General features: G+C 30.7%; 1 protein-coding gene across 1 annotated transcript; it reads left to right on the top strand.

Annotated features, from left to right (window-relative positions):
- The first annotated feature begins 625 nt into the window (after positions 1 to 625).
- On the top strand, positions 626 to 25,190 carry LOC112693352. Its single transcript, XM_025568363.1, has 9 exons — positions 626 to 649; positions 1,109 to 1,306; positions 1,788 to 1,861; positions 1,925 to 2,069; positions 2,171 to 2,312; positions 2,899 to 3,071; positions 3,173 to 3,351; positions 3,425 to 3,505; positions 25,070 to 25,190. Exons 1-9 carry the CDS (start codon positions 626 to 628, stop codon positions 25,188 to 25,190), a joined length of 1,137 nt encoding a protein of 378 aa, XP_025424148.1.
- The last annotated feature ends 983 nt before the right edge of the window (positions 25,191 to 26,173 follow it).

The following is a 26,173-nucleotide window of genomic DNA, read 5'->3' as shown; positions in this document are numbered from 1 at the left end:
AAAATTGTTGTAGATGTGTTGCATCTTATAAACCATCATTTTCATCAACGATAATTTGATACCAGTCGTATAAAAGACAGTCAACCACAGACTACAGTTGAAAGGTATTATTTAATTTAATTTATTGTTTTGTAGTTAAATATATATATTTTTCAAATTGTTTTGACGATAAATTTTACTCAGACCTATAGTTGTACATGATATTGTTTTAAAATAAGATATTTTACTGTACGTATGAAGTAATATTATTAGATCAGTTGGTTTTACTTTAAGATTTGTTTAGTTTATTCAATAGTAAAGTTTTGCCTCCAGAGTCGTTTTATATTCGTCCATCTACTTTAAAAAGACATTGAAGAGAATGTAATTTCTAAATATTTATATTAAGATTACCAAATAATATTTCATCTCGAAACTATAATTATATAATTAAATTAATTATAAGTTACTAGTTATCATTTTTAAACCAATATTTTTGCCCCTCAACTGTTGGTATTACCTACCCCCTAAATTTGTGACTAATAAATAATAATTATATAATTTAACTATGGGTTCTCTGTATTAGTTTATATTACTTATAAAAAAATGTTATTTTCAGAAATATTTGTTTTTTCATTTAATAACAACAATGGAAGCTACTTGTGAACCAGTTGTAAGTATTGAATATTATATAATTTAAAATATTTAAAATTTGATGTAATAATTAATGATATTAATCGTATGTTTAACAATTGTTGAATCTTACAAAAAATGTATATTGTATGTTTATAAATATATGTCTATGTTTATAAAATAATATTTATTGTGCTGTTGAATAAACTTTTCTTAAGATGTGTTTTATTTTATTTATTGAATCTTATTTTTGGAATATATTTAGAATTATTATTTTAAACTTCTTTTACTTTAGGAAATATTTAATTTGGTACAATCAATTGTCCAAGATATAAATATTATCAATTTTAAGAATATGGCAGATCAAATTGTTTCTATACCATTTAAAACAGTTTATATATTTGAAAAAATGGTGGATATAATTTATGCTGGGGTATGTAAATATTATCAAACATTTTTATAGTTATTACATTTTTTTTTGTTTTTTTTTTTAATCTAGGCATTTAATAAACCCAATTTTGTAAATTTATACGCAAATTTATGTGCATACATGATTAATTATGCTACATTTAATGAACTACACAACACTGAAACTACTTTTCAGTTAATTTTAGCACAAAAATGCTTTGAGGGCTGTACCTCACAGTATACTTCTCAGGAAGAAGTATCTAAATTAAAAGAAAATTTTAAGAAAAATAATATGGTAATTTATATTATTTTTTGAATATAATCACCGTATTTTTGTGGTTATACTATTTTATATCGTATAATCTATAATTATTACAAGTATTAGTCTTAAACCACTTCAACTTAATATGAATCTCAGTATTGATACTTGCATAATTCATTTTTATTTATAAATAACCTGATTTTTACCATTTTAAATCAAGACTTATTCATACATTATTAACACTATATACTATTATACACTATACACTATACACTATTATATACTTTTAACCCAAATATATAATATATATAATATTGTACAATTAACAATAATAGCTAATAAGTTAAGTGACTTTATTAGGATTACTCGACTAAACTATTCAAACTTATCCATTCTAATTTACCTTTGACTAAAACCATATTATACTCAAATACATTGTCCACCAATTGATAATATTTATTTTTTAATTCAATTTTCAAAAAATATAACTCTTTGATATCTGTTATAGACACCATCCAATTTTAAGAACAGATTGAATACGGTTCATTTCCAATACTATAATAGTTCTTTAACCCATTGCAAGTATGTTTTTAAGTAAAATTAATTAATTATTTGTATATCTTGTACAATGTAATATTTTTATAGATTTATCGGTGAACTATTCAAACAAGGGGCTTTAAACGAAAAAAATATATTGGCGTGTATTGACGAATTAATGAAAGTAAATGATGATCAGAATATTCATTGCTTATGTACTATATTACAGATAGCAGGACCAAAACTATCAAAAGTAATAATCAAAATAGTAAAGTATTAGGAAATTATAGAATAAATAACCTCTTATTTATTATTTTATTATTATAATTAATTATTATTATCTATATTTTTTAGACTCATAATTTGGACAGTACAGTATATCATATTTTATCATTTAAAATTAAAAACCTTGACCTCATAAAAATTTCACCAACTCTAAAGTCTTCGATATTCATAATACAATACTTGAATTTTAAAGGTTGGATAATAAATGAAGGTAATAATGTCAATTTTCAAATTATACAGTATAAATATTATTATTTATTAGAAAAAATGTAGAATTAAGTTACTATATTATGCATTTATTTTAACAAGTTTTTAAAATTTTGTAATGTTTTTATGATATATCATATATAATTATAATTATGTTTTGTTAAAATATATTCAACAATTTAAATTTTAAAATTTTAAATTATGCTTTTTATATATGTTTAGCAATTATAAAAATTTGTAACATTACTTTCAAATTGTATACTAGAAAGTAGGATAAAATTATCCTCTAAAATTAGATTATTTTGTAATTTTGTATTAGTATGAACTTTTATGCAGCAATAAATAATTGCTTTTTAAAAATGTTTTAAAAAAATGATTTATGTGCAATAATGATCCCTTCAAGTGTTCATAACAAAAAAATCAAAATCTTATTTTTATTAAATAAAATAAATAAATAATATACAAAATACAAGATATTTTCTGAACCGTTAAAATATAATTTAATTCATTTTTGATTGAATCTAAATAACATAATTTATGAACTAATTCAATTACCATAAATTTTTATGATGATTATATATTTTTTACAGAAGCTGTTAAGTTAATTGAGAGCAATGAGAACCATAGTTCATTTGAAAAGTTGCCAGAGGAATCAAAAAAATCATATGAATTAAAATCACATACTGTAATGGCCCAGTGTATTATTGATGAATGTATTGTTGTTCTTAATAATTTTGACGAGAAAAATGAAAGAAGTATCAAGGTTGGTTAACTTTTTCTTTTTTTTTTTTTTGATAATTAAACTGTTTCTTAATATCTTAAAATGTATAATTATTTAATTATCTTATTTAATTATATTTACAGGAAATTGTACGGATGTTGAATAATATCAACTCATGGATAAAATATGATCAAGTATCATTCGTTGCTTCTTTGATACTTATAACATTAAATGAAAGTCAAAGTATTCGCTATAAGGCTGGTATACTTTTAAACAAACTTGTTACGGAACGATTGTTATCAAGGGATTCGGTTTCATCGGGGTAAATACAATATATAAATTTTCTGTGTTTTACGTTTTATTAATTATTATTTTATTTTTGTTTCATATTTTAGAATTGACAAAGTAATGAATGACTCTGAATTGAAGATTGAACTTCCAAAATTATCAGATTTATTGTTTGACATCGCTAGCAAGCATATAAATACATATCTCACATATATTTCATATTTTAAAAAGAATGCAATTTAATATTGTTTAACTCGATTCATTTATTTTTTTATTTTTGACTGTTTTATATTTTATTTTCTAATTGTTTTTTACTTAAATTGTTTTTTCAATTAGTTTTTTTTGTCCAAGATTTTTCTTTAAATTATTATACAATTTTTGTTTGTCTAAGTTTGAAACAAATTATTATTATTAAATAATGCATATGATAGTTATTACTGTTCTTTAATTATTTTATTATTTTATTTTTTTAAACTATTGTAAGTCATCACTTATCATATGTATATTTTAAAAATTCACATAGCAAAAAAGTGAGTTACTGTGTCTTTTATAAATTGCAACGATTATACGCGTTAATTTTAGTTCTTACTTATGTCCGTTTTTTTTGGATTTATCAACTGCAGTTAACTAAGACCCTAGATCATTCGGTTTATTGATGTTGGTGTACCAATCAAAAAAAATTTTAATTTTGCTGCAATTAATGCTTATGTCAGTTACTGCAATCACTGCAGGTAATGTTGAAAATAATAAAAGAATCGTCATTAACCGCTGAAACAATGTATGGTTTATTAAATACATTCAACGAATTATTCGCTCGTAAATTGTAATTTTTAAAGTTTAGTCTTACGCAAAAGTCCGGGAAAACAAAAATTGTCTTGTTCACTAACATCGCGTCCCAACTAATATGTCACTTTTGTAATTTTTGTGTGATGTCAATAAAAGCATAAATGCACACACACACACACATACAATTTTCAATCATACTTCAAAAATGGTAAATAGTTGTTTATTAGAAAAGTACATTTCGCTCAATTTATTTAATTCCCCCCGGCCAATTTCTTTACATGCTTTTTGAATAAATAATTGTTCTGTTTTCCGTTTTAAAAAATGTTTCGGAAGTACAAATGATGATATAAATGAACGAAGGCATTTTTTTTTCAAACAACTCGAGCACGATGACGTTTTAAATATAGTTGAAGATTTAATTATTCGTACTTTATCGTTGCGCGCGAAAGTAATAGCAGTGCACCGTAATTGGAAGCGCTATAATATCTGAGGGAAGAAAGCAGAAACATGGACTTTAAGAAAAACGGAGGAAAATAAAATGATTGTTCTAGAGAGAAAAATCCTAAGAATGATCTTTGGTCCAGTAATGTACGAGAAAAATGAGGGATGGAGAATAAGAAAAAACAAGGAACCAGAGGAACTGTTTCAGACGCCAAACACATTAAATATAATCCAGAGTAGGAGGCTACAGTAGTGTAGTCAGCATCCTCTATTGCACATGGTATTGGCAGATAATATTATACAATAACTATATAGAATATACATAGCTCATATAGAATATCCCAACCTCTCGACCAAAATCTTCTGTTTGGAGACATTCTAAAAATCGTACACAACTCATCTTCTACAGGAACAACCGTTCTGTTAGAATGTTTTCCGGGTACACGTTTTCTTGTCGATTTATCGTATTGAAAATTAATATATTTAAAGTTATATGTTAAATTTAATCTGTAAAAACAACCGGTGTTATCGAACTACGATTACATTTTATCCCTGAATAACGGCATATGAAATATATCTACTAATTTATACATTTAATACCGATTGCAATGCAAATTTCAAGGTTTGCGAAAAATAATAGTGAAGTCACGAGTTTATGTTTTACATGTTTTTTAAAGGCCTTTAACACGGGTGAATTTACACGAATTAAAATATATATAATGTACACATTATGAATTTCAACGCTGTAATATAAGGTTCTACGTGCTTAAAAAGTCATCCCTTGTATTAAAAATTTTTAATTTAAGTAATTATTTTAGTTTTATCTATCACATTGACATCGTTACGTCAATTTTATAGTAGTAAACATTCAGTGTTTACCGAATTTAAGCACCATCTCATATTTTATATTGTACTAGCTGACCCGACAAACATTGTTTATTCATTATTTTGAAAAAAATAACTAATTTAATAATAAGTGTGTAAGGATGTGGTATATAAATAGAAGAGGTATGAAGTGCTGTGAACAGTGACGAAGTATAAAAATGAAAAAACATCAAATATTTATTTTTTTAATAATTTATTAAAATTCATCCTTTAAAATTATATGCATTGCTAATTATGACAATATTAGAAAAAAATAATATCGATCCCTTAATGCAACAGAGTGTACAAAATTTTTTGTTATCCCATCTTTCGTCAACACTAACAAACTGGATGGTTCAAGAGCACGCCACGTTTAATTGTCCGTGTGAAAAACATGATGTGCTCAAATCTAAGCCACAGACAGACGTCGTTTGGCCTTGAGACTTATTGATAGTCATTGCAAATGCCAATCTTATTGGAAATTAAAGGCGTTTAAATTTTATTGGCACATCTGTGGGTATAATAGGGATTCGCGGTAGTAATATATTTTCACCTCGAAATTCGTCATTTAAAATGATGGCTTCGATAACATTTTTCATTCATTTTTTAATGACTAATCGGGTGCCGTTGCACAACCGTGAATGAGAATCTTCCGCACACAGCTTTTTTTAATTGAATCATAAGTATCGAAATCGTTCGCTCTCTATCTTTTCATACATGTCGACCATGAATTGTTGACATAGCTCACGACATCGTAGAATAACGTTGTCCTGATCGCGTCTAATCATCAACCGATATGCATAATAATTCTTCGAACTAACATTCTTGTTTGTTTTGGTACCTGTTGCGGGATCTTGTTTAATATTTATGCAATACCCCGTCATTTAATACCAATAGTAAAATTAATAGTTTTTAAATAATTTTTAATAGTTATTTAATAATTCATTTTCAATTGCACAATTATCGACCGGGTCAAAAAGTATTAAATTAAACTACGATTTATTAAACAATAACACTTTTCCAAACATTTTTTTTTTGTAAAAACCTTTTCTTGGCAATTACGAACAATTAAAAAAAAATTTGAGCAAAATCGGCCCAGTCGTTCTCAATTGATGAAATGTTATACATTTTTGGCTCCATTTTTATGTATATAGTTATATATTTAAAATTAAATTGATTTTACACAACATTGAGGTCCTTTAATGGATCCTGAATAAAATACATAATATTCTATTGAATACGAAAATAATATTTTAGCAAAATTGAACACATCAGACTTTATTTAAATTCCAGTAATTTAATTATAATTAAGTTGATAAACATTAATTATTTATGAACTTTCCTAATGGTGATGGAACTTTAAAATATTAATATAAACTGTTTTTAATAAGTTACACGAATGTCTCGTTCAATAAATTTACAATTCTATTTCAATAATTACATTATTTTTATAAGCAAGGCATAAATTAATGTAAAATATAGAACACAATATCAACCATAGCAACCAGTGGTGTAGTGTAGCGTATACGCGGGTATAACGATTTTCCATTTTTTTTTTTTTTTTTTGTTTAATGCGTATACTTATTATGTAATTTATGTTACGCAGGTACACGTAATTTATGTTAAGGATACACTATAAATCGTAAAGCTATAAACAGTATTAACAAATTTTGACCTTTTTTTTTTTTTTTTTTAAATCAAAAATACCAAACGTAATTCCTTGCTATTTCGTTTATTAGGAACGGTTATTGTTTGTACATTTTACAAATTTATTATTCATGTTTTTGCATGGAAATATAGTTTAAAAAGCTGTTACTCTGCAGCGAGACACCACAACAGTCTTAAATTGCATTTTATTGATTTCAAATTATGATCTTTATTTTGTTAACTAATCATATTGCTCATGGACAAAAAAAATATTGGGGAGGTGTAGGAATTAACCTCACTCACCCTTTCCACTTACAATTGGCATATACTCAAGGCTTTTTTTGCGGACTATAATACTGATAGCAACCTTTTCGAGTACCATGAAATCGCAGTACGTTTAAGACCAATATTATATTTTTAATTAAAACGTGTATTTCAACTTATAATACATCGCATTAATATTTATACCAAATTATATAATACTGGAAAACTATAATACAACATTCAGCGGCGTGGAAAGGGTATGGTGAACTGTGCCTACGCCAGGGCCACGAATTGTAAAAGAGCCCGGAATTGTGCAAAAGTCGTATTTTTATCCTACAGTCAAATCAAAAATTTTCCATTATATTTTTTGAAATACGTAGATGTTGTCTATTTATACATATTATGTGTGAATTTAACGATGAAATTATGAAAGTAGCACAAGGGCATTTAACCTTATGGCAGGCGCGTGTCGTACTTTATACGACAGAATGCTTTTCATATATATTTAATTAAAATAAAGGATAAATAAATAATTTTTAATAGAAATATTTTTTGTAACATTTTATTCTTATTTATATAATATTTTATAATATTATATATATAATATAAATAAATAAATAATATAAATAAATAATCTAATTCTAGTCTGATAAATTTTCGTCATTACATGTCCGACAAATTATTTCATGTTTGCTGGAATGCTTCTTACATGTGTACAACTTGCATTTATAGCATATCTTTGTAGCAGATGATCTCTTTTTTTCGATCGTACATAAACGACAAACTCCGCGCTTCTTAGGAGGCTCCTGTACATCTTCGACAACGTTTTCCATTTGGTATTTTTTTAACCTTTCAGCAGGCGCGTATGCGCATTTTGTACGACAATTATAGATTAATTGACATAACTTTTATCTACGTATCCCGATTAATACTGGGGTTTTTCCTATTCCACAATGACGTATATGTTATAAACACTTAATAATTGTTATCTAATCTTACGCATTTTTCAAATTATTATCGATGTATATTTCAATCAACTCCGTCCGATCGCACGAAATACGTCTCGCGCCTGGTCGTAATAATATTATTTTTTTTTCATACAAATATTTTTCTTTATTTTCGTGTATTGCTTTTTTCTAAAAAGCCAGAAATAATCATGGATTATAATAGTACAAAAGGTGGTGTAGATACTGTCGATAAAATGTGTGCTACTTATACTGTGTCTAGAATTACGAAACGTTGGCCTTGTGTGATTTTTTATAGTCTAATGAACATTGCCGGAATAAACGCACAAGTTTTATATGCATTTTCAAAGCCGAATGATGCACCGAATCGGCGTAGAATTTTTCTAAAAAATTTGTCTATGAGTCTAATGAAAGAACACCTTATTTCAAGATCGAAAATTAAAACATTACCAATGGATGTATCAGTTTTTTTAAATAAAAAATTTCACATGAAGAAATTATCGATGAATTTGCCAGTTATAAAGCGAGAAAAGCAAATTTTCAAAGTTTAAAATTAAACACTGTAGTAATAACTAATAAATATAAATTTTACACGTAAAAAAATGAGTAAAATTAAAGGTTAAAAAAAATATCATAACATTAAATTTTAATTTGTTTAAACGCGTTTTTTTCTATGATTGCGCTAGCGAATCTTTCTACGCCACTGACAACATTCACCTAAATCAAATTTGACAACGCGTTCATCCGAAATAACATGAAAACCAAAAACAATAAATAAAACTAACACTCTGTTTAATAATTATTTGTTGGATACATCTTTTAAAATAACGCTATGGTTATGTCGTCACGGCACATATTCCAAATAAATATTATACTATGCGTTTATAAAACAGATGTTTAAATACATAGCTTGACTTAATGCTTACAGTTACAAATATTTAACATATATAAATCTACTAATAATGTTGGAGCATAGTATTGTAATTTATTGTACGGGTACCTAAGTTTGATATTTGCATTTTGCGTAGAACTAATTAATCTTAAGTTTTGATAAGATATAAAATGTTTACATTATTCAATTTTCATTAGTATTTTATATTATATTTAAAATAGTTATTTGTTATGGACGTTTATCTATAAACATAAAATAATAGTATTATATTTTAATTGTTTAAATGTTTACTATGAATGTCCTTAAATACATATCTTATAACTATAATAAAAACCTAATCAAAATACAACGCAATTCTTTGCGGAAAACTATCAATAATTTTATATGACCAAAAATCCATCAACGAATCCGTATAAATATTTCAATTTTGACAAATCATAATCTCTGTACTTATACCCGAAAATCTGATGCGTACAATTAATTATAATTAAACAATGTATCATAATCGCTTAGAGTAATAATGTTTTATGGTAAACTATAATCTCACCCATTGTAAATATATGTATAGTACAACTATTTGCACTATATATCTATTTTTTGTTACAGAATGTCCAAAGATTATATTAATCATTATTTATTATTATTTTTTGATGTTCGTCAACAGTCGATATTCTATTGTAACAACTGCGTAATTCTTATTCATTTTGTTATTATTGTTAGTATTTTGTTTTTGTTTTTTAAATAATATTTTATTGACACGAAGGCCAGTCTAGTTTTAGACTGTCAGCCGAAGCGGTTCAAATGCGTATCGATCGAAAGAGACAAGCACTCTAGAAGAAAAATAAAATACACTACTGCTGGCTTGCTACAGAACAAAATGAACACCTGCTTTACGGAACACACATTGCATACAATTTAAATTAAACAAATATTTGTTATGAAATAATTGTTAAAATAATTAAAATAAATACAACGTGATATGAGATAAAAATTATTAAACTATACATGTGCTATACGTGAAAATGCAATAATATTACATCCATATGAAACTGCACATATTTATTATACAGTAATACCTCTGTACAACGAATCCCCTTTTAGGAGGAGATCTCCTTATGACGGAAAAAACCCATAGTCCTGTTTCAAATATAAAAATAAAATTACTCCACTAAAGTAGAACTACCATTAACCGAAAACAAAAACATTATCATTTCAGCGAAAACAAAAAACTCTCAATAAGTCGGAAAATAAAAATTGTCGATTACATAACGTTACTACATAAAACGAAATGCAGTAAAACTTCCTTATAACGGCCCCCTATAAGATGAAAATACAAGATTTTTAAATTGGAATCTCTTTCTCGGAAAAGCTATTGAAGTTTTTAACTGTTGTTTCAAAATGTTGTTTTGAAATTAACAATAGGAACTTGAAAATGTACAGCGCTTAATCATCGAAAAAAAAAACAAATATCATTAACTATTTTTACAAATTATAAATGGAATAGCTAATGTGTAATAAAATAAAAATGTCAATATTAACATAAACACAAATATTTATTAAGTATTAATGTAAGTACCTAAAAATTGTTTTGTTTTTGATAATACAAAGGTAAATCATTCAATATTGATTTTTTTAAAGAGTTGCAATTTTACATGGTACCATTATATACCTGACGATGAATTTTTAAACCGGTCGTACTTTACAAATATAATAATATTCCAGACTAAGCATTTATTTAATTGTTTTATTTATATATATACAAACAATTTGTTTGTTTATCGATATAATTAGTTATATATATATATATAATTTATATATTGATTTACGAGTATTGACCATTTACTAATTATGAATATTACATCGATTTTCAAACGCTACAACGAAATATTCATTAATTTTCACTATTTTATCTTCACTACGAATATATACGTGTATCCAATCGATCAACTATAGGCGTACAAAATTTTAATGAGCGTAATAATAATGTACGATATGCGTATTTCGTAAACATGAACTCCGTGTGGATTGTTAAATAATTTTTCAACACTAAACCGTAGTGCATACTTCGGCAGCATAGTTATTATTTTTCAATAAGGTAATTTTCATGATTTCCTAAACGAAAGTAGCATACTTGTGTGCAACATCGTACAGAGTCTTCATAAATAAATTAACTGTAAAAGACCTTTCAGGAGTTTCCATAATAATTATGAGGTTGTGCGTATTATTTTATTATGAAGGTAAGATAAAATAAACATTTCTGTTTGGTATTATAGGTGTTGCCTCGCGACAACATATATTCAGAATCTATTTCAATAACTTGTGTTTTTAAAATAAAAGTAAAACTTCAATAAAAATAAACAATTAAAAAAGCACAAAGTTTATGAACATGATAGTTTAAATGGCAATCTACCGATAGCCTAATATTTTTTAATTACATAAGACAATTTTTAAATTTTAATTTGTCGTCATGAGCGTACATTTAGTGACACATGAAAAAGTTAATGTGACACAATTTTTGAACCATCCATGTTAATTATCAATATGTTATAAATAATTAAAATGAAAAAAGTGAATATTAATAAAGTTTATTTAAATACTCAAAAACATCATCTAACAAATACGTTGATTTATAGGACGGATTATCCAATACCTTCAAGTTAATATCGACATACGAGTAGGAGACATTTTTTTTTGGAAATTATATTTGAGAAAACGACCAGTGAAGCCATTAAGAAACATGAATAAAATTAAAAAAAAAACAGCGTGAGTCATATTATGATGGTGGGGCCATGTGTTTTGATGTTTGAATAATCGATAAAATATGTTGAAAATTTCATGGTATCGAATTGTTTTCGGTCGAATGGATTTTGGGTCGAAACATGTGAACCAGTCGTCTTTTATTAAAAACAAAATTATAATTTGACCGATTATATCGATTGAACGACTAACGAAAATGTACGAGCATAATTGTATCGTTAAACTGACGGGTAACACGTGTTTTAAATTTATTTATATAAAACATTGTGGAAGGAATTCGAACTTTTGAAGCAAACGACAAATCAAATTTCGTACACATCAACTATAGATACTTTATAACAATAAACACACGCTCAATATGGTATTACTTTTTTTTTTTTTTATACATTAAAATGGAACCGTATTAGTGTTTATAAATATATTCGCATTTTATCGTTCGGATAGCAAACGCCAAACAACGACTGACTGGTAAGCTCCGGATTGTCACCACTTTCACGGTAAAGTGTTGATTATTCTATAACCGTGGCGTGTAAAGTAATTTCGATAAAGCGTGGCGAAAAATAAATTAAGGATAACGACACGAAAATCGTGAACCGTCATTCGTACGAACGGTCGTCAATCCGCGCACATAAATAAACCGTACGGAACGGAATAAGCGCAGCACGTATGAATTCGATAAACACAAGAACGTCTCGATTATGCACGCGCGCACAGTACACGAATCATTAATTTCAGAAATGGCCACTTTTCGCGAAATTCAGTTTTTTGTATTCATCCGCCTTAAACGCGTGTTTCAAGTGAAAACGGGACTGATCCATTAGAACGTCGAGAAAAGCTAATGTCAAGGTGATGTACTCGTTTTCAAACCTATCCCTTTCCCAAGTGTTGCCCATATAGATTTACGTGACTCCGGTAAAAAAATGTCTTGCGCGCACGTTGCCTTTCTGCGATCAGTGATTCGCACATGGTTAACCATGATTTTTAACGTGTAACGCGAAATAACGTTACGCGCACACGCGGAGGCCGATCTTCTAAGCCATCGATTCGCGTCCGCGCGCGCATAACACACGATAGAACAGCGGTTCTCAAACTGTGCTCCGCGGAACCCTAGGGCTCCGCGGAAGATGTCTAGGGGCTCCGTGGGCATGTATCGATTATCTAAATTTAAATGTTATCGTATTTCTTAGTTGTCGAGGAAAAACGCTGGTACGATTACCTGAATTGCGCAGCGAGTAATACGTTTTAGTGACACCAATCCTGTTCACAAGTAAGACTTCCGATAAAATTAATGGTTATCATGACTTCATAACTTGGCTGGTATTTTCACAAAATTAAACGGTGTGAATCTATCAACGCAACGTAAAACGACCAAAGTTTTCACGGTAAATGACAAAATCCGAACTTTAAAAAAAAATGAAATTTTGAACTGTGCGGTTTTTCTAAGTACGGAATATTAATACTTATCGTTGTCTTGGATGTAAATTCCTGATTTTCGGGGCTCCGTAGATTTTTTTTGAAAGCATAAGGGCTCCGCGGACAAAAAAAGTTTGAGAACCACTGCGGTAGAATATAAGCACGCTTTCCGCGTTAACGGTCCGGGGGAGAGTGTAATTAGTCGAAACAACATTATACATCGTTGTCGGTGCGTACGTTATAATAGCAGCGCGCACTCCGTTACGGAGTCGCTAACTTTACGGTCACGAATGCAATCAGCGATCGCTTTGGACGCGGATCCGAAAGCTATTCGCCTCGTTCGGGCCGACCGTGTAGGTACGTGTATCGTTTTACCGGGATCGTAAATATTTACGTTTCGACATAACTGCATCGCGGGCGCCCCCCCCCCAACCCTCCCCCGACCGTACACGTACAATTCACCGACCCGTTGGCCTGTTGACCTGGGCCGGAAACGCACAGCCAACCGGATGTCGCACGCGTTGCCCGACCGCAACGATATCGGATATCGCACATATCCATCGCACGACTAGCTAAACATTTTGATATCGAAACATTGGAAAATAGAAGAAAACGATGTGCTACGGTCGTATGAAATCTGCTAAATGATCGAATCGATTTCGCACTGAATTATTGTCTCGAATACCAATATCAAATACGGTATCCGTCAATTGCGTCGCATTTGGGACGCTACCTGTACAGTATACATCCATTGTGCCGGTATAAAAAGGTATACATATATTGGCGCCGGTATGAAAAGGGTATATTTAAGAGGTATACATATAATGCGCCGGCATAACAACTATACAGTACAAGTAAAAATCGTAATGGCTAAAAACAAAAATTAAAATTAAAATCAAACTTATCATTTTACATACTTGCTATTTACACTAATATCATAATATATATACACACTAACCCTATAAATTTTGAAAAGTTCATAAGTCTAGTATTAAAATAAGTTATGTTTATTTTACTATTTATTTTTTTGTCATAAATTTAGAGTTCGGTGTATTTGGGATAACTAAGAGAATACTTATTATGATTGCTACGTTACATTATTCTTAAAACTTCATAAAAAACAAAAATATTTAGATGGGGTGAATAAAAATATTTCCCAAACGCTGAGTGAAATGCCTTACAATTTGTTGTTTTCGCCTGATATGTTACATGATGACCAAAGATATCAGGGAAAAGTTGCATTTTCGTCAATATATGTATCAATGAGATAGTCACAAAATGTATTAACTCGAATATCGATCGGCGCAATAGATGTATACTTTTTTTCCATCCCATAATTTTTATCTCTTTACCTGCGATCTCGACGCAATTGATATAAAGTCATCAAATATCCATGAGTGTAAATCAACCTTTTTGTACGAAAACATTCCATCGAAATTATAATCTTTTTGCTCCGACGAATAGAATACTAACTACAAGTAATTCCTCAACTCGCTTTGATTTTTTTCTGATGACAGTCCAACCAAGTTAAAATCTTTAATTTATTCATAATAATCTTAAAGAATATTTCTATGTTCTCGTTTTTGTGTTTATTATTACATATTTGTTATTATCATGTTCATCATTCTTATTATAGATTTCATAGCATAGTTAATCGTATAATAACTGTATTAACTGTAGCTAATAAATGTTATCCACTTTATATGTACTGAACCCTAACTAGGGCGTTTATCATCAAATAAATAAATAAATTGATTAAATAAATATCGTTATCATGAGCTTTTGGATATTATACAATACGCAGTGTGCAGCTTATAGCGGTGTATCGAACTTAAATGATATTATACCCTTTGGTTCGGACTCATGGTCGTATTAGCAAAATAAGGAGACTTCAAAATGAATATCGTTTTTAAACGTACAGTTTTAACAATCCAAGATTATTATTTTTCGCGGTGTAAACGCTATTGAGTGAAATTACGTGAAATAAAGTTCAATGCTCGCGGTTCACCGTCGATTATTTATTTGCTTATTACAACCGAATATGATTTAATAAATATATTCAACCTATACATTACGTATTATATATGCCCCTCGAGAATGTTAAATAATACTTGACAGTTAATCATGTTACATAGTAGTACCAGTGATCCGTATAAAAATCATAAAAATCACAATTAATAAAATTGAAAAGTAACTATGGGTACATATAATAATTAGGACACAACATATTCGAAGCAATTATATAATACATAAAGAATGAAAAATCAAAATCAATATAAACAATTTTTATATTCGCATCTGGTTGAGATAATAAATATAAGTATGATACACATCAATGTGAATTGTTTTACTATTAACTACACAAATGTTTATTAAATTAAATAATTTTATTTTAAATTTACCAATCGAAAATTTTAAATTATAAACTAACCATCGAGTAAAACACGAACATTTTGTTTTCTTATAAAATATCCGTTCAAATATTCGATTAGTTTCTTTCAAATTAAATTTATTATTTCATTATTATCCAGCGATATTGTCGCATACATAAAAGGTTTAATTTTGAGTTTAGTCACAATTTTAAAAGTGAACTGTAAATACCTAAAATATTCATTCTAAAATATTCAGTGTATTCAAGCATAATAAGCCTTTGATCTCTAAAATTCAAAAGCTAAACTTTTTAATTGGCTAGACTTTTTTCATTTAGAACTTGATAAAACGTCAATTTCACATGTTTAAACCGGCATGCAAGAATTATTTTTTAAATTTAATAAGTATAAAAATAAAAAATATGTAAATAAATAAAGAAAAAAGAAAAGTTTTATAGTTCATGATTGATACTATCACCGTTATTTTCAATTCGCGTTCTATACGGAATCACGAAATTGGACCAATAACCATTGGGTAAAAAGATAACTAAGTTGATGTCCGACGGTTCGAATAAATTATAGTTTATCAAAAATAAAAAAAAAAAGGATAAGAAAAAAAATTATCCAAATTATTAAAAAAAGTGTCTTATACATATCAATTATAAATGTTGAACAAAGAGAAATATTTAAAATAATTATGGTATAAAATTTAAAATAATAGTTTATTATAATTTTAAACAGTTTAAATAATTGAAATACATTTATGTACGATGTAAGAATCTACACCTTTTAATAACGTATTCATATATTTTGTATTGAATGTTCGGCTATTTACCGTGGATCAGACAAACATATACATATAAGAACATAAAATAATTAAAAAATATATTTTTATGTCCAATGTACTGTCGACCTAATGATTGTCAGCCTATCCCATTCTATACATACTTATAAAACATATTGAGTCGTAATTTATTTGCCATGATTCTTTCATAACTAATATTTGTGATGACAAAAGTAAAATCATAAACATATTATCAAAATAACGGAATTTAAATCGTACAACGGCATCGATTGATCATTATTAATAATATTAATAAGGTATGATTTTAAACGAACTGTTTGTAACTTTAAATGCACTAATTTAACTTTGAGCGATTATTTCTTTAATTTTAAATGCGTTTAATTTTAAAAATATAATAATAAAAAACACGTAACATGTGAATTAGCCGTTGGTTACAAAATTCATAAACTGTTGATTTTCGATAGTCAATGGTCGCAGAGAAAATTCAGTACATAAAACCAATTTTCGGTACGAAGTGTTGATCAGTATATTGATTGATGGGCGTTTCAGACATCCTGAGTTACTGCCATTTAGATTATCCATCATTTACTACTGTATACAATAATAGTTGTATGAGACCATCGGTAAAAAAAATTACAAGTTAAAAATTTAATTTCAATCTTCTTACCTTATTTTAGTGTTGTATGATAAACTATGTACGTTTAATGGTTCTGGGTAGACACACTAATGATAAATGTAATTATTGATGTATTTTTTCCAAAAGAACCTTTACTGCGTAGAAACTTGAAAATATTTCACTCTAATGCACCTTGCTTAAAAATAATAACGCATTAAATAAAAGTACATATTTGGAAAACTCTTCGGTACAATATTATAACCATGGTACACTCAACGTATGACGGTGAATTTCAAAAGAAATCAAAAACTTTTTCTCAACCCTGAAGTTCTAAATTGTAGTGAAATTTATTTGTTTTTTTTTTTCTGTTACAGAGTTTTTTAAATTATGTAATTGTCTTGGTAATAACTCTCTATAATCTTGATATTAATTACATAATATTTCGCTTGGTTTTAATAATTTACCATTGTATATAAATTATTATTTTACAAACATTTAAAAAAACATCATTGAAAAACCAGCGTATATGAAATGTAATATGCAATTACATTTATTTGTGACCAACTCGGTATGGCGTTAATATTCTTAAAATTATTTAATAATAAATATAACCAATAACGTTGCATATCGTACATGCACTCCGGTATGAAAACAAATACGAACTACATGTCGCATTACTACATGAGTTTTAACTTTTAAGTAACTTATAGCAGCACGTGCATACGTAATATATTATTATTAAATTTATATATTAGCGATCCGATTCAAAACGGACACAGAATCTACCGCGGTCATGGTCAGAGTGAAAACGTGAAAGGCCCGTCGGTACCAGTAAATAATCGTGGTGCTTATGTTTTATGTTCAATTAAACAAACATTGTGAAAAGAAACAATTTGGAATACCGATCTGAATGTTAGTTACCGATCCGCCAAAGGAAACGATCAAATACAAGTACGTCGTACTGGTACTATAACAATGGCATTGTACAGATGAAGCCGGCGGACTTTTCGAACAATATCCTAATGAAAGAAATTCCCGACTACCGAGTATATCAGAAGTTTTGAACGTCTTATTGGAAATCGAAAGGACCGTACCTGCGTTAACAATTGTTAGTCCAAACGTGCGTCCAAACTTTATGACGGACACGGAAATTACAGCTGAGCTGATATTATATATTGCAATACAACGACAAGTTTCCAGTAACAGCAATCATCGTCAAGCGATTCGACTTCGCAAAACTAGACCGTTTACGCTCTGGACGCCGGTAGGAATTTCATCGAAACCTTCTGTACTTAACTCGACCAATAATCACTTGTACACGTATATTATATTTTGTGTTGATCGTGTGTTATAGAAGATCGGCCGACCGCTATTGCCGCGGTACGATCGATTCGACCAAACAAATGTACAAAGCGGTACGGTTCTAAACGGTTAATGAAATTGAAAAATAAAACGGAATACATGTGCCATACGAAAACCAGTAGTGGTGTATAACTATGCCCCCCGGTGTGATGACCGAAAACAAAACCCGCGTTGATAGAGTAGAAAACAATTATGTACAAAATAAAAATAGTCATAGCGCATCTCCTAATGTAATACGAGTTATGGCATTACGTATAATATATTCTTAAACCTGTCTTGGACCGTACGCATGTGTAATCACGTAAACTATATTCGCCGTAGCTGTTTTTAATGGATTCGCCCATATTTCCCATCGACGACCGAAAAAAAAGCATCATTAATTGTGTTCGTTGCGCATTGTCAAAGGAAACGACCGTGTTCTCGGTTTTGAACTCGACCCAAAAAATATCTTTAAGAATTTAAAATTAAAACTATTAAACTGCAGGTTACCGTTTCACGGTACGTCGGAAGGCATTGCGATTATTTTATTGATAAAAAAATATAAAATAGGACCTATCTAGTCGAACGTTTCAAACATAAATTGTAAGATCTTTGCTATAATTCACTAAAATGTCCTCTTTTTCGCTCATCTGACTACTTCTCCATCACCGTGTCTTTGTAAATGTGTATGTGATTTTTTCATGCTGGAAGAAGGGTGAGAAGACAGGAATTTTAACCCCTCCCCCAATCGCTATCGTCCGATGAAATAACACGACATAACTCTCATATTTCTTCGGTATGCAAAAGAACATTTTTTCGTCAAAAACACGATGGTTCTTGTTTCGTATGGTTTTTTATTTATTTTATACTTTGACATAACTGATTATCGGCTGAACCTCTTGTCGTAGTCCAGAGATACTTTTTTACTTTTTTTTTTTAAAAAATCATAAAATAATTACAGACATGTTTATATAGACTCGTATTTGCGTTCAAATTATGTGTAGTTATTTTATAATTGGACGTATTATTTTTTATAATATTTTCGACATACGTTTTCGTCGGCACCGTTTCAAATGAACGCCCATCGGCCCTCTGAATAACGAATAGAAATCAATCGACCCTATTTGGAATTACTGAGCACACGCACCGAAACGATACATTGTACAACACAATACGACACGATAATGTGTGGCGATCGATAGATCTTGACGTGCGAAGTACGTGTTGCCGAGGTGTACGCACGTCGCACCGGTTTCCTGGTGGCAGACCAATGTAAATTACAGAGCACGGAGGACAGAAGTCTATGGACGGAGGAGACGCTGACGCGGTAGCGTTAAAGGGCACGCGCCGCATCGTCATTAAATCACTGCGCATTACAAGCGGTCAGCGACAAAACGAATCGGTTGTACACGACCAAACGACTGTGTACAGTTTATTATTATTTTGTATTTTGCATTTTTATTTTATTTTTTTCGTTTTAGAACTTTAAAAGTAACAACTAGCGTTACCACCGCAATGCACGCACATGATATAACGTAATAATAATAAAAATAATAATGGTTATAAAAATACGAGTACGTACGTACTTGGTTTACGGCCAGGTATGTATAGGCACATACCTTGCGCTGGGAGGATGAATAAGGACGGGTGGTGGGTCAATATTTGGGACTCGTCCGCTAGCCGTCTTTTAAGTCCAACTCTACATTAATGTATATGTTCAGTGGCGTAGAAAGGGTATGACGAACTGTGTCTACGACAGGGGCGCAGAATCGTGCCAAAAGTCGTATTTTTATCCGACAATCAAATCGAAATTTTTCCATTATACTTTTTGAAATGCGTAGATGTTGTCTATTTGTACACATTAAGTGTGAATTGAATGATGAAATCATGATGGGGCATGATAAGGGCATTTAAAAAAAAAAATGTAATTTGAAGAAACTATCGATGAATTGGCCAGTAATAAAGCGAGAAAAACAAATTTTCAAAGTTTAAAATCAACACTGTAATAATAACTAATAAATACTCGTATAAAATATATACTTAAAAAAATGAAATAAAATTAAAGGTAAAAAAAAAAATATCATAACATCAAATTTGAATTGGTTAAAAAGCGATTTTTTTCTATGTTTGCCAGGAGCACTAGCGAGTCTTCCTACGGCACTGGATATGTTCCGTAGATGAGTAAGGAAAAAATATATACCGACGATCATTACAACACTCGTAATACGTTTTCATTTCTATCCAAAGTACAGTTATTGCAATATGTGAAACCTCATTTTCTTCCCATAAAACAACCACGGTATCTCTGATCGTACGTAATACAAACAATCTGGCACAGAATCGATTAGCAAAAAGATACGACGCGCGTGTATTAAGTGTACCGAAGTGTCTATGTTACTATCTATTCGTATTTTATCATTTCGTAATACTTGACGTGATAAAAGTCGCGTTTGAAGATCGGAACAGCAATGTGCCAGGCAAATCGGCACGGAACGGGTTGAGTACCGAAGGGGAAGGGGTTGGGTAATTTCCTACGGGTGTTCTTGAAAACTAACGATTGTTACTCAACGTTAAAATGTAATATTACTACTTTGCGCATTTATTTATTGTTTATACACTGTCGGCCGAATAAAATCTGAACCAATTAGTAGAGCACTGCAAACATCGAAAGAGTGGTTGTAAACGGTAATAACTAATCGGACCCTAAACGGTGTCGGTACACCACAGCTAGTGTACACTGTAACAGGATCTACTCGTATTCCGCAAAACGGGATTTTAATCAGCTCTCGTTCGTTTTATTAAACAGAAAAAAATCTTGAAATCAACGATGCAAGAGAAATGTGACGGTCCAGTTGGGTAAAATAAAATTAGGTTCCCATTCATAAATTGTTTGTTGAACTACGCACGCGTAGAGGAGAAAAAAAAACCGAACGAGTTGAATTGGAATTCGTAATGCAGCGTATTTATTTATTTATTTTTTTTTTTACCTCTCGCGAAAGAAATCCTTAATCGGATTTCGAAGATTTTCGTTCGAAACGTTTCGGGTCTACGACAACTAACTCATGCCACTGGACTCATTCCTACTCCGTCGGGCTGAACGACTATACGTCAGTCTCGCGGATACCCGTACATTATTCCGTCCGATAAATCGCCCGACGACACCCAATCTCATTGTATGCATATTAGACGTCGGACGACCATGGCCACCCGCCGTCACGTCGTGCGTCCGCCGTCGCTGTGGCGCGGCTGAACGGTTCGTCGATGACAGACAACAGTCGTGTAAATTTGTCGTAAACGTCCGATCGCCACTCGTGTCTGCGTTGTATTATTGTCTCTGGCGATTCGCGCGATCAAACATCAAACGAACATAGAAAACGCGATTCCGCGATCTATCCCGCGTGTGCAACGGAGAGAGAGAGAGAGAGAGAGAGAGAGAGAGAATTTCAAATTGTCAACTATAAAAGATCTTTACAGTCTTATTGTACAACAACTTACATTTAGGTTGACATCGTAAGATTAAAATTAACGATGGTATATTAGAATTTTATTGTTAGAATATTCATTGAATTCATCAATGATATCGATCTTATTATACCTTTTAATATTATGCGTTGGTAAAATATGTACGTGTTTAATATTTATATTGCTGCTAACGTAAAACATAATGGCAACAGTGCTTGCACGCGAGGTTTCACCCGTAAGTTAACTAAAATGGAACGAGCCTGTACATAGGTCGTTCATTTTGCTCTTTAGCGACCATTAAATTAACGTTCAAGATCCCGAATAATTATATATATATATATATTATATGTAGATATAATTATAGACATTAGGAAATGCAAAATAATTAAAATAATCCATCGTTATAATTATTCAAAAATAAAATTACAGAAAAATATCAACTCAAATATAACATCAATATTTATCCTATTATTTTTAGTCTACAAATAGTAATTTTTACGTATTTATAATACATTTAAAACTAGTTTTCATCAACTGTAAAATATCTATACGTCTACTGTTTATACACAATTATAATGAATGGGATAATAGAGAGCTACAAATAAGAACGTTGGAGCGTTTGTGGATGTTTCAATATTACAACAGAATCTGACTTTTTCATTAAATTAAACTTTTTTGAATGGAAAATACCTATAGGTAATTAATTCAGTTCCTTTTTTTATCTTATGTATACTGTTCACAAATACATTGAAATTAGAAAAAAAAAAAAATTCATGCGTATAGAGTTTTAGAAGTAATCTATTAAGCCTCTCGTGGTGATTGATTATAGAATATCTGAGCAAATATTACTCCCCAACTATTTTATGGAGTATTCAACAATAATTTATGACTACATAAAATATCTTGAAAAAATTGTTTAATTGGAATAAATAGTAGATATTTACTAATGATTTGAATGTTGGCGAAATCACAAACGATTAAAATATACCCACTAAATGATTATTCGAAGTATAATGTTTCAAAGAGAACCGAAAAAGTTACTGGCCGTTCGAAGTTAAAGCGTTGATACACGTACCAAACAATTCGAAAAGTAAAATGTTCGATATTCGCCTAGATGCCCAAAAACGTTTCCTTGACAATGTCGAAAACTTTTATTTTCTTCATTTCATTTACTATTTACTGCGGTCAATTCATTTTCGACAAACTCAAACCCAACTCGTTCTATTCGCCTTATCCGTAACCACTTACGCGTATACAAGGATTCTTCACAAACAAACCATTTCAAATCTCGGTCACATCAGTTTTCGTAATAATAACGAACGCAATTCCTGTAGTAATAACTTATGTGCTCGGATTTAGACCGTCTTCAAAGTCGACAACACTATTTGACAAGGGTAAAATTGGCATATTGGAATTCGCTCAAATTCGGTCCGATGTGGAAAACATCAGTTCGAATCGTATCGAAGAATGTAGTCGGTTAATGATTATATGTTCAGTTATATAACACAATGATCCCGTACACATACACATCTCGCGGGAACTTGATTACCGTCTTAATTGTTTATGTTAGTTAATAATTCTAAAAGGGGTTGTATATTCCACTATAGATAAATATATACGTATATATATATACGTAATGGAAAGGTTGACGTTTAAATGAAGGTAAATGAAAAGAGAGAAAGGAGTAGGGTAAAGAAAAAAGATCGGATGTGATTAGAAGTGATGGAAGACAGCAGCTGGTTAACGTATGCGAAGAATGTATGGTGGATCGAGACATGTGGAAGTAGGGATGAGGGTGGCCTACCCGAAATAGTTGGAGGTGAAGGCGTAGAAAAATATATTTATACACCATTTACATTTAACATTCCGAATGGGTAAAACGGATCTACAGATAGAAATCATTATTAATAGTATCATATGAACCAGCGATAGAACTGTAAAGAATTTTTATAAATTCAATATAAAATCTTGATCTCGTACAACATAATCACTAGATCTCGGATTTATATGTATTTAAAAAGTATCAAATATGATGCAAATATGCAAAGAAGAAATGGCTAAATATGCAATTAGACTTAAAAAAAAAAACCACATTTTTTTACCAAATAATATTCAAAATATTTTATCAAAAACGAGAAAAATGATAATATCCACTGCCTTGTATTTCAAATAATTTAAATCAATCTAAAACTTTTAGGAAACTTAAAAACGAGAATAAAAATAAAAAGAATAAAACTAAAATTAATATTTTAGATCGTTTGAAGTTAGCTACTTTCAAAAAACTAATAGAAAACGTAAAAAGAAATACAAATCTTTTAAAAGATTTTAAATGAACCGTGGACATTTTAAACCTCCGTAGACGTGCATGCACTTAGTACAAACATGCAAATGCATATAAATCCGGGTTCTACTAATCACAAATTAGAAAAAAAAACCGTAACATGTCAAACGGCACAGTCCACGGTAGAACTGTATGTAAACAGTTAGCGAGACAATTAAGAAACGTATCGTGCATACTTGTCTGCGATTTTTAGTACCAATATCGCAAAACGTTGATTACCGATCATTGTATAATATAGTAAGGGGTGATCAATTCGACGGCGGATATTTATTGTTACAACAGAATGACGTGTAAACTCGTGTTAACGACCACCGAGCGGTATGGGAAAACGTACACAATGGAAACAAAATACTTGGTGCGCACAAAACCGAGACGATATTACAGATAATGATTGCCTACGAGTCACCATAATAATATGATAAATCGAGAATGTGGCGTTTTCGTACAACCGATACCATTTAGCAAGACCGGCTCGGTGACCGCGTTCAAACCGGCGATTGCGGTGACGTCGCCGGAATATGATCCGTCGCCCCGGTGCGTTTTTCCGCGGCGCGATGGACCGAAACGGCACCGGAAGATATGACGCGGTTCTCCCCGTATCGATCATCACGAATCATTACGATACGAAACGATCGCGACACCGTGTATCGGTCGACACGCGATTTTTCACCGACCTCACAACACCTTGAAATACACCTTGGACCATGGACGGTAACTAGAGCCCAAATATTGGGAGCGCTGAAATTGCTGAAAATAAAACTAAATGGTATTTAACTGTGATTACTATAGGTTGTATGGATCTGAGAAAAAAAACAGCATTGCTACATTTGAACTCGGGGCTGCTGAAAACCCTATTGCACCCCCTAGTTGCGTCTATGCTTTGAACCACCAAGGGTTCTCAACCCTTTGACGTAAATGCCCCCTTTCATACTGTTGCATTCAACCCTATGGTTGATTTCGCAGTCGGACACGCGCTCACCACTGTTCCCCGAGTTCAACTAACCTCTTTAGTTCTTGACAGTCTAACGTCGAAGATCATTCGCTTGACAAATGAAGTTCTCGCACATCCTTTGGTGTCTCTTACCTTCAATAATTACCCTTCTATTATTCTATAAACTAGTTCGCGTTTGTGCCTCTATAGTGTGACCAATCGTGTTCCATCGTTTTCGATGGTTTTAAGTTCATTCCCTGCGTTCGTTTATTTCACTAATTATGCTTTCGTTGGTTCTATCCCACTCACTCACAGCGTTCTTCTCCGACGCCACGTTTCAGAACTTTCGAGGATTCGTTGTTGTGCCTTATTTCGTAACTAGGTCTTGCAGCCGTATAGCGCGTTGGTTAGCCGTTGGTATGCCAATGGATCAAACATGAATATAATAAATATTTGAAAACGATTCTCGAAAAATTATATATGGCCTGTATTTTTGAAACTGGAAGGTGGTAACCCTGGTATGAGGACAAATACGGTCGCCCGGAATTTTGGAACGTCTCTAGTGTACTCATATATAAATATAATTGTCCTACGTGATAACCCTGTTAGGTTGATTACATTAGGCTCCAGTCGATTCGTTATATCCTGATACAAATATTTTGAAATCCGAATCGCCGATAAGTCCCCGATCGTGTTGAATCCGATTGTTGTTCGAGTACCGACCGCTGGTATTTAGTTTTTTGGTCCATTTACCGTAATATGTAAAAATCGTCTCTACGCTTGCGCAATCGACATCGAAATCACGAAAACCCAAAAGAAATATTACAAAATTCTATTCAACGCTATCGACGATAATAGTGTACCAAACATCGACAGTTTAACGGTTTGGCAGCGTATCTATATATTATTTTTGATATCACGGAAAACATGATATTCAACGTAGACATTATTATGTTCGCACG

This window comes from Sipha flava, unplaced genomic scaffold (genome assembly GCF_003268045.1).
Source record: "Sipha flava isolate LNK unplaced genomic scaffold, YSA_version1 85_pilon_pilon, whole genome shotgun sequence".
Taxonomy (NCBI): domain Eukaryota; kingdom Metazoa; phylum Arthropoda; class Insecta; order Hemiptera; family Aphididae; genus Sipha; species Sipha flava.
The sequence above is the reverse complement of the archived record's forward strand: the minus strand, read 5'-3'. Positions and strand labels throughout refer to the sequence as shown.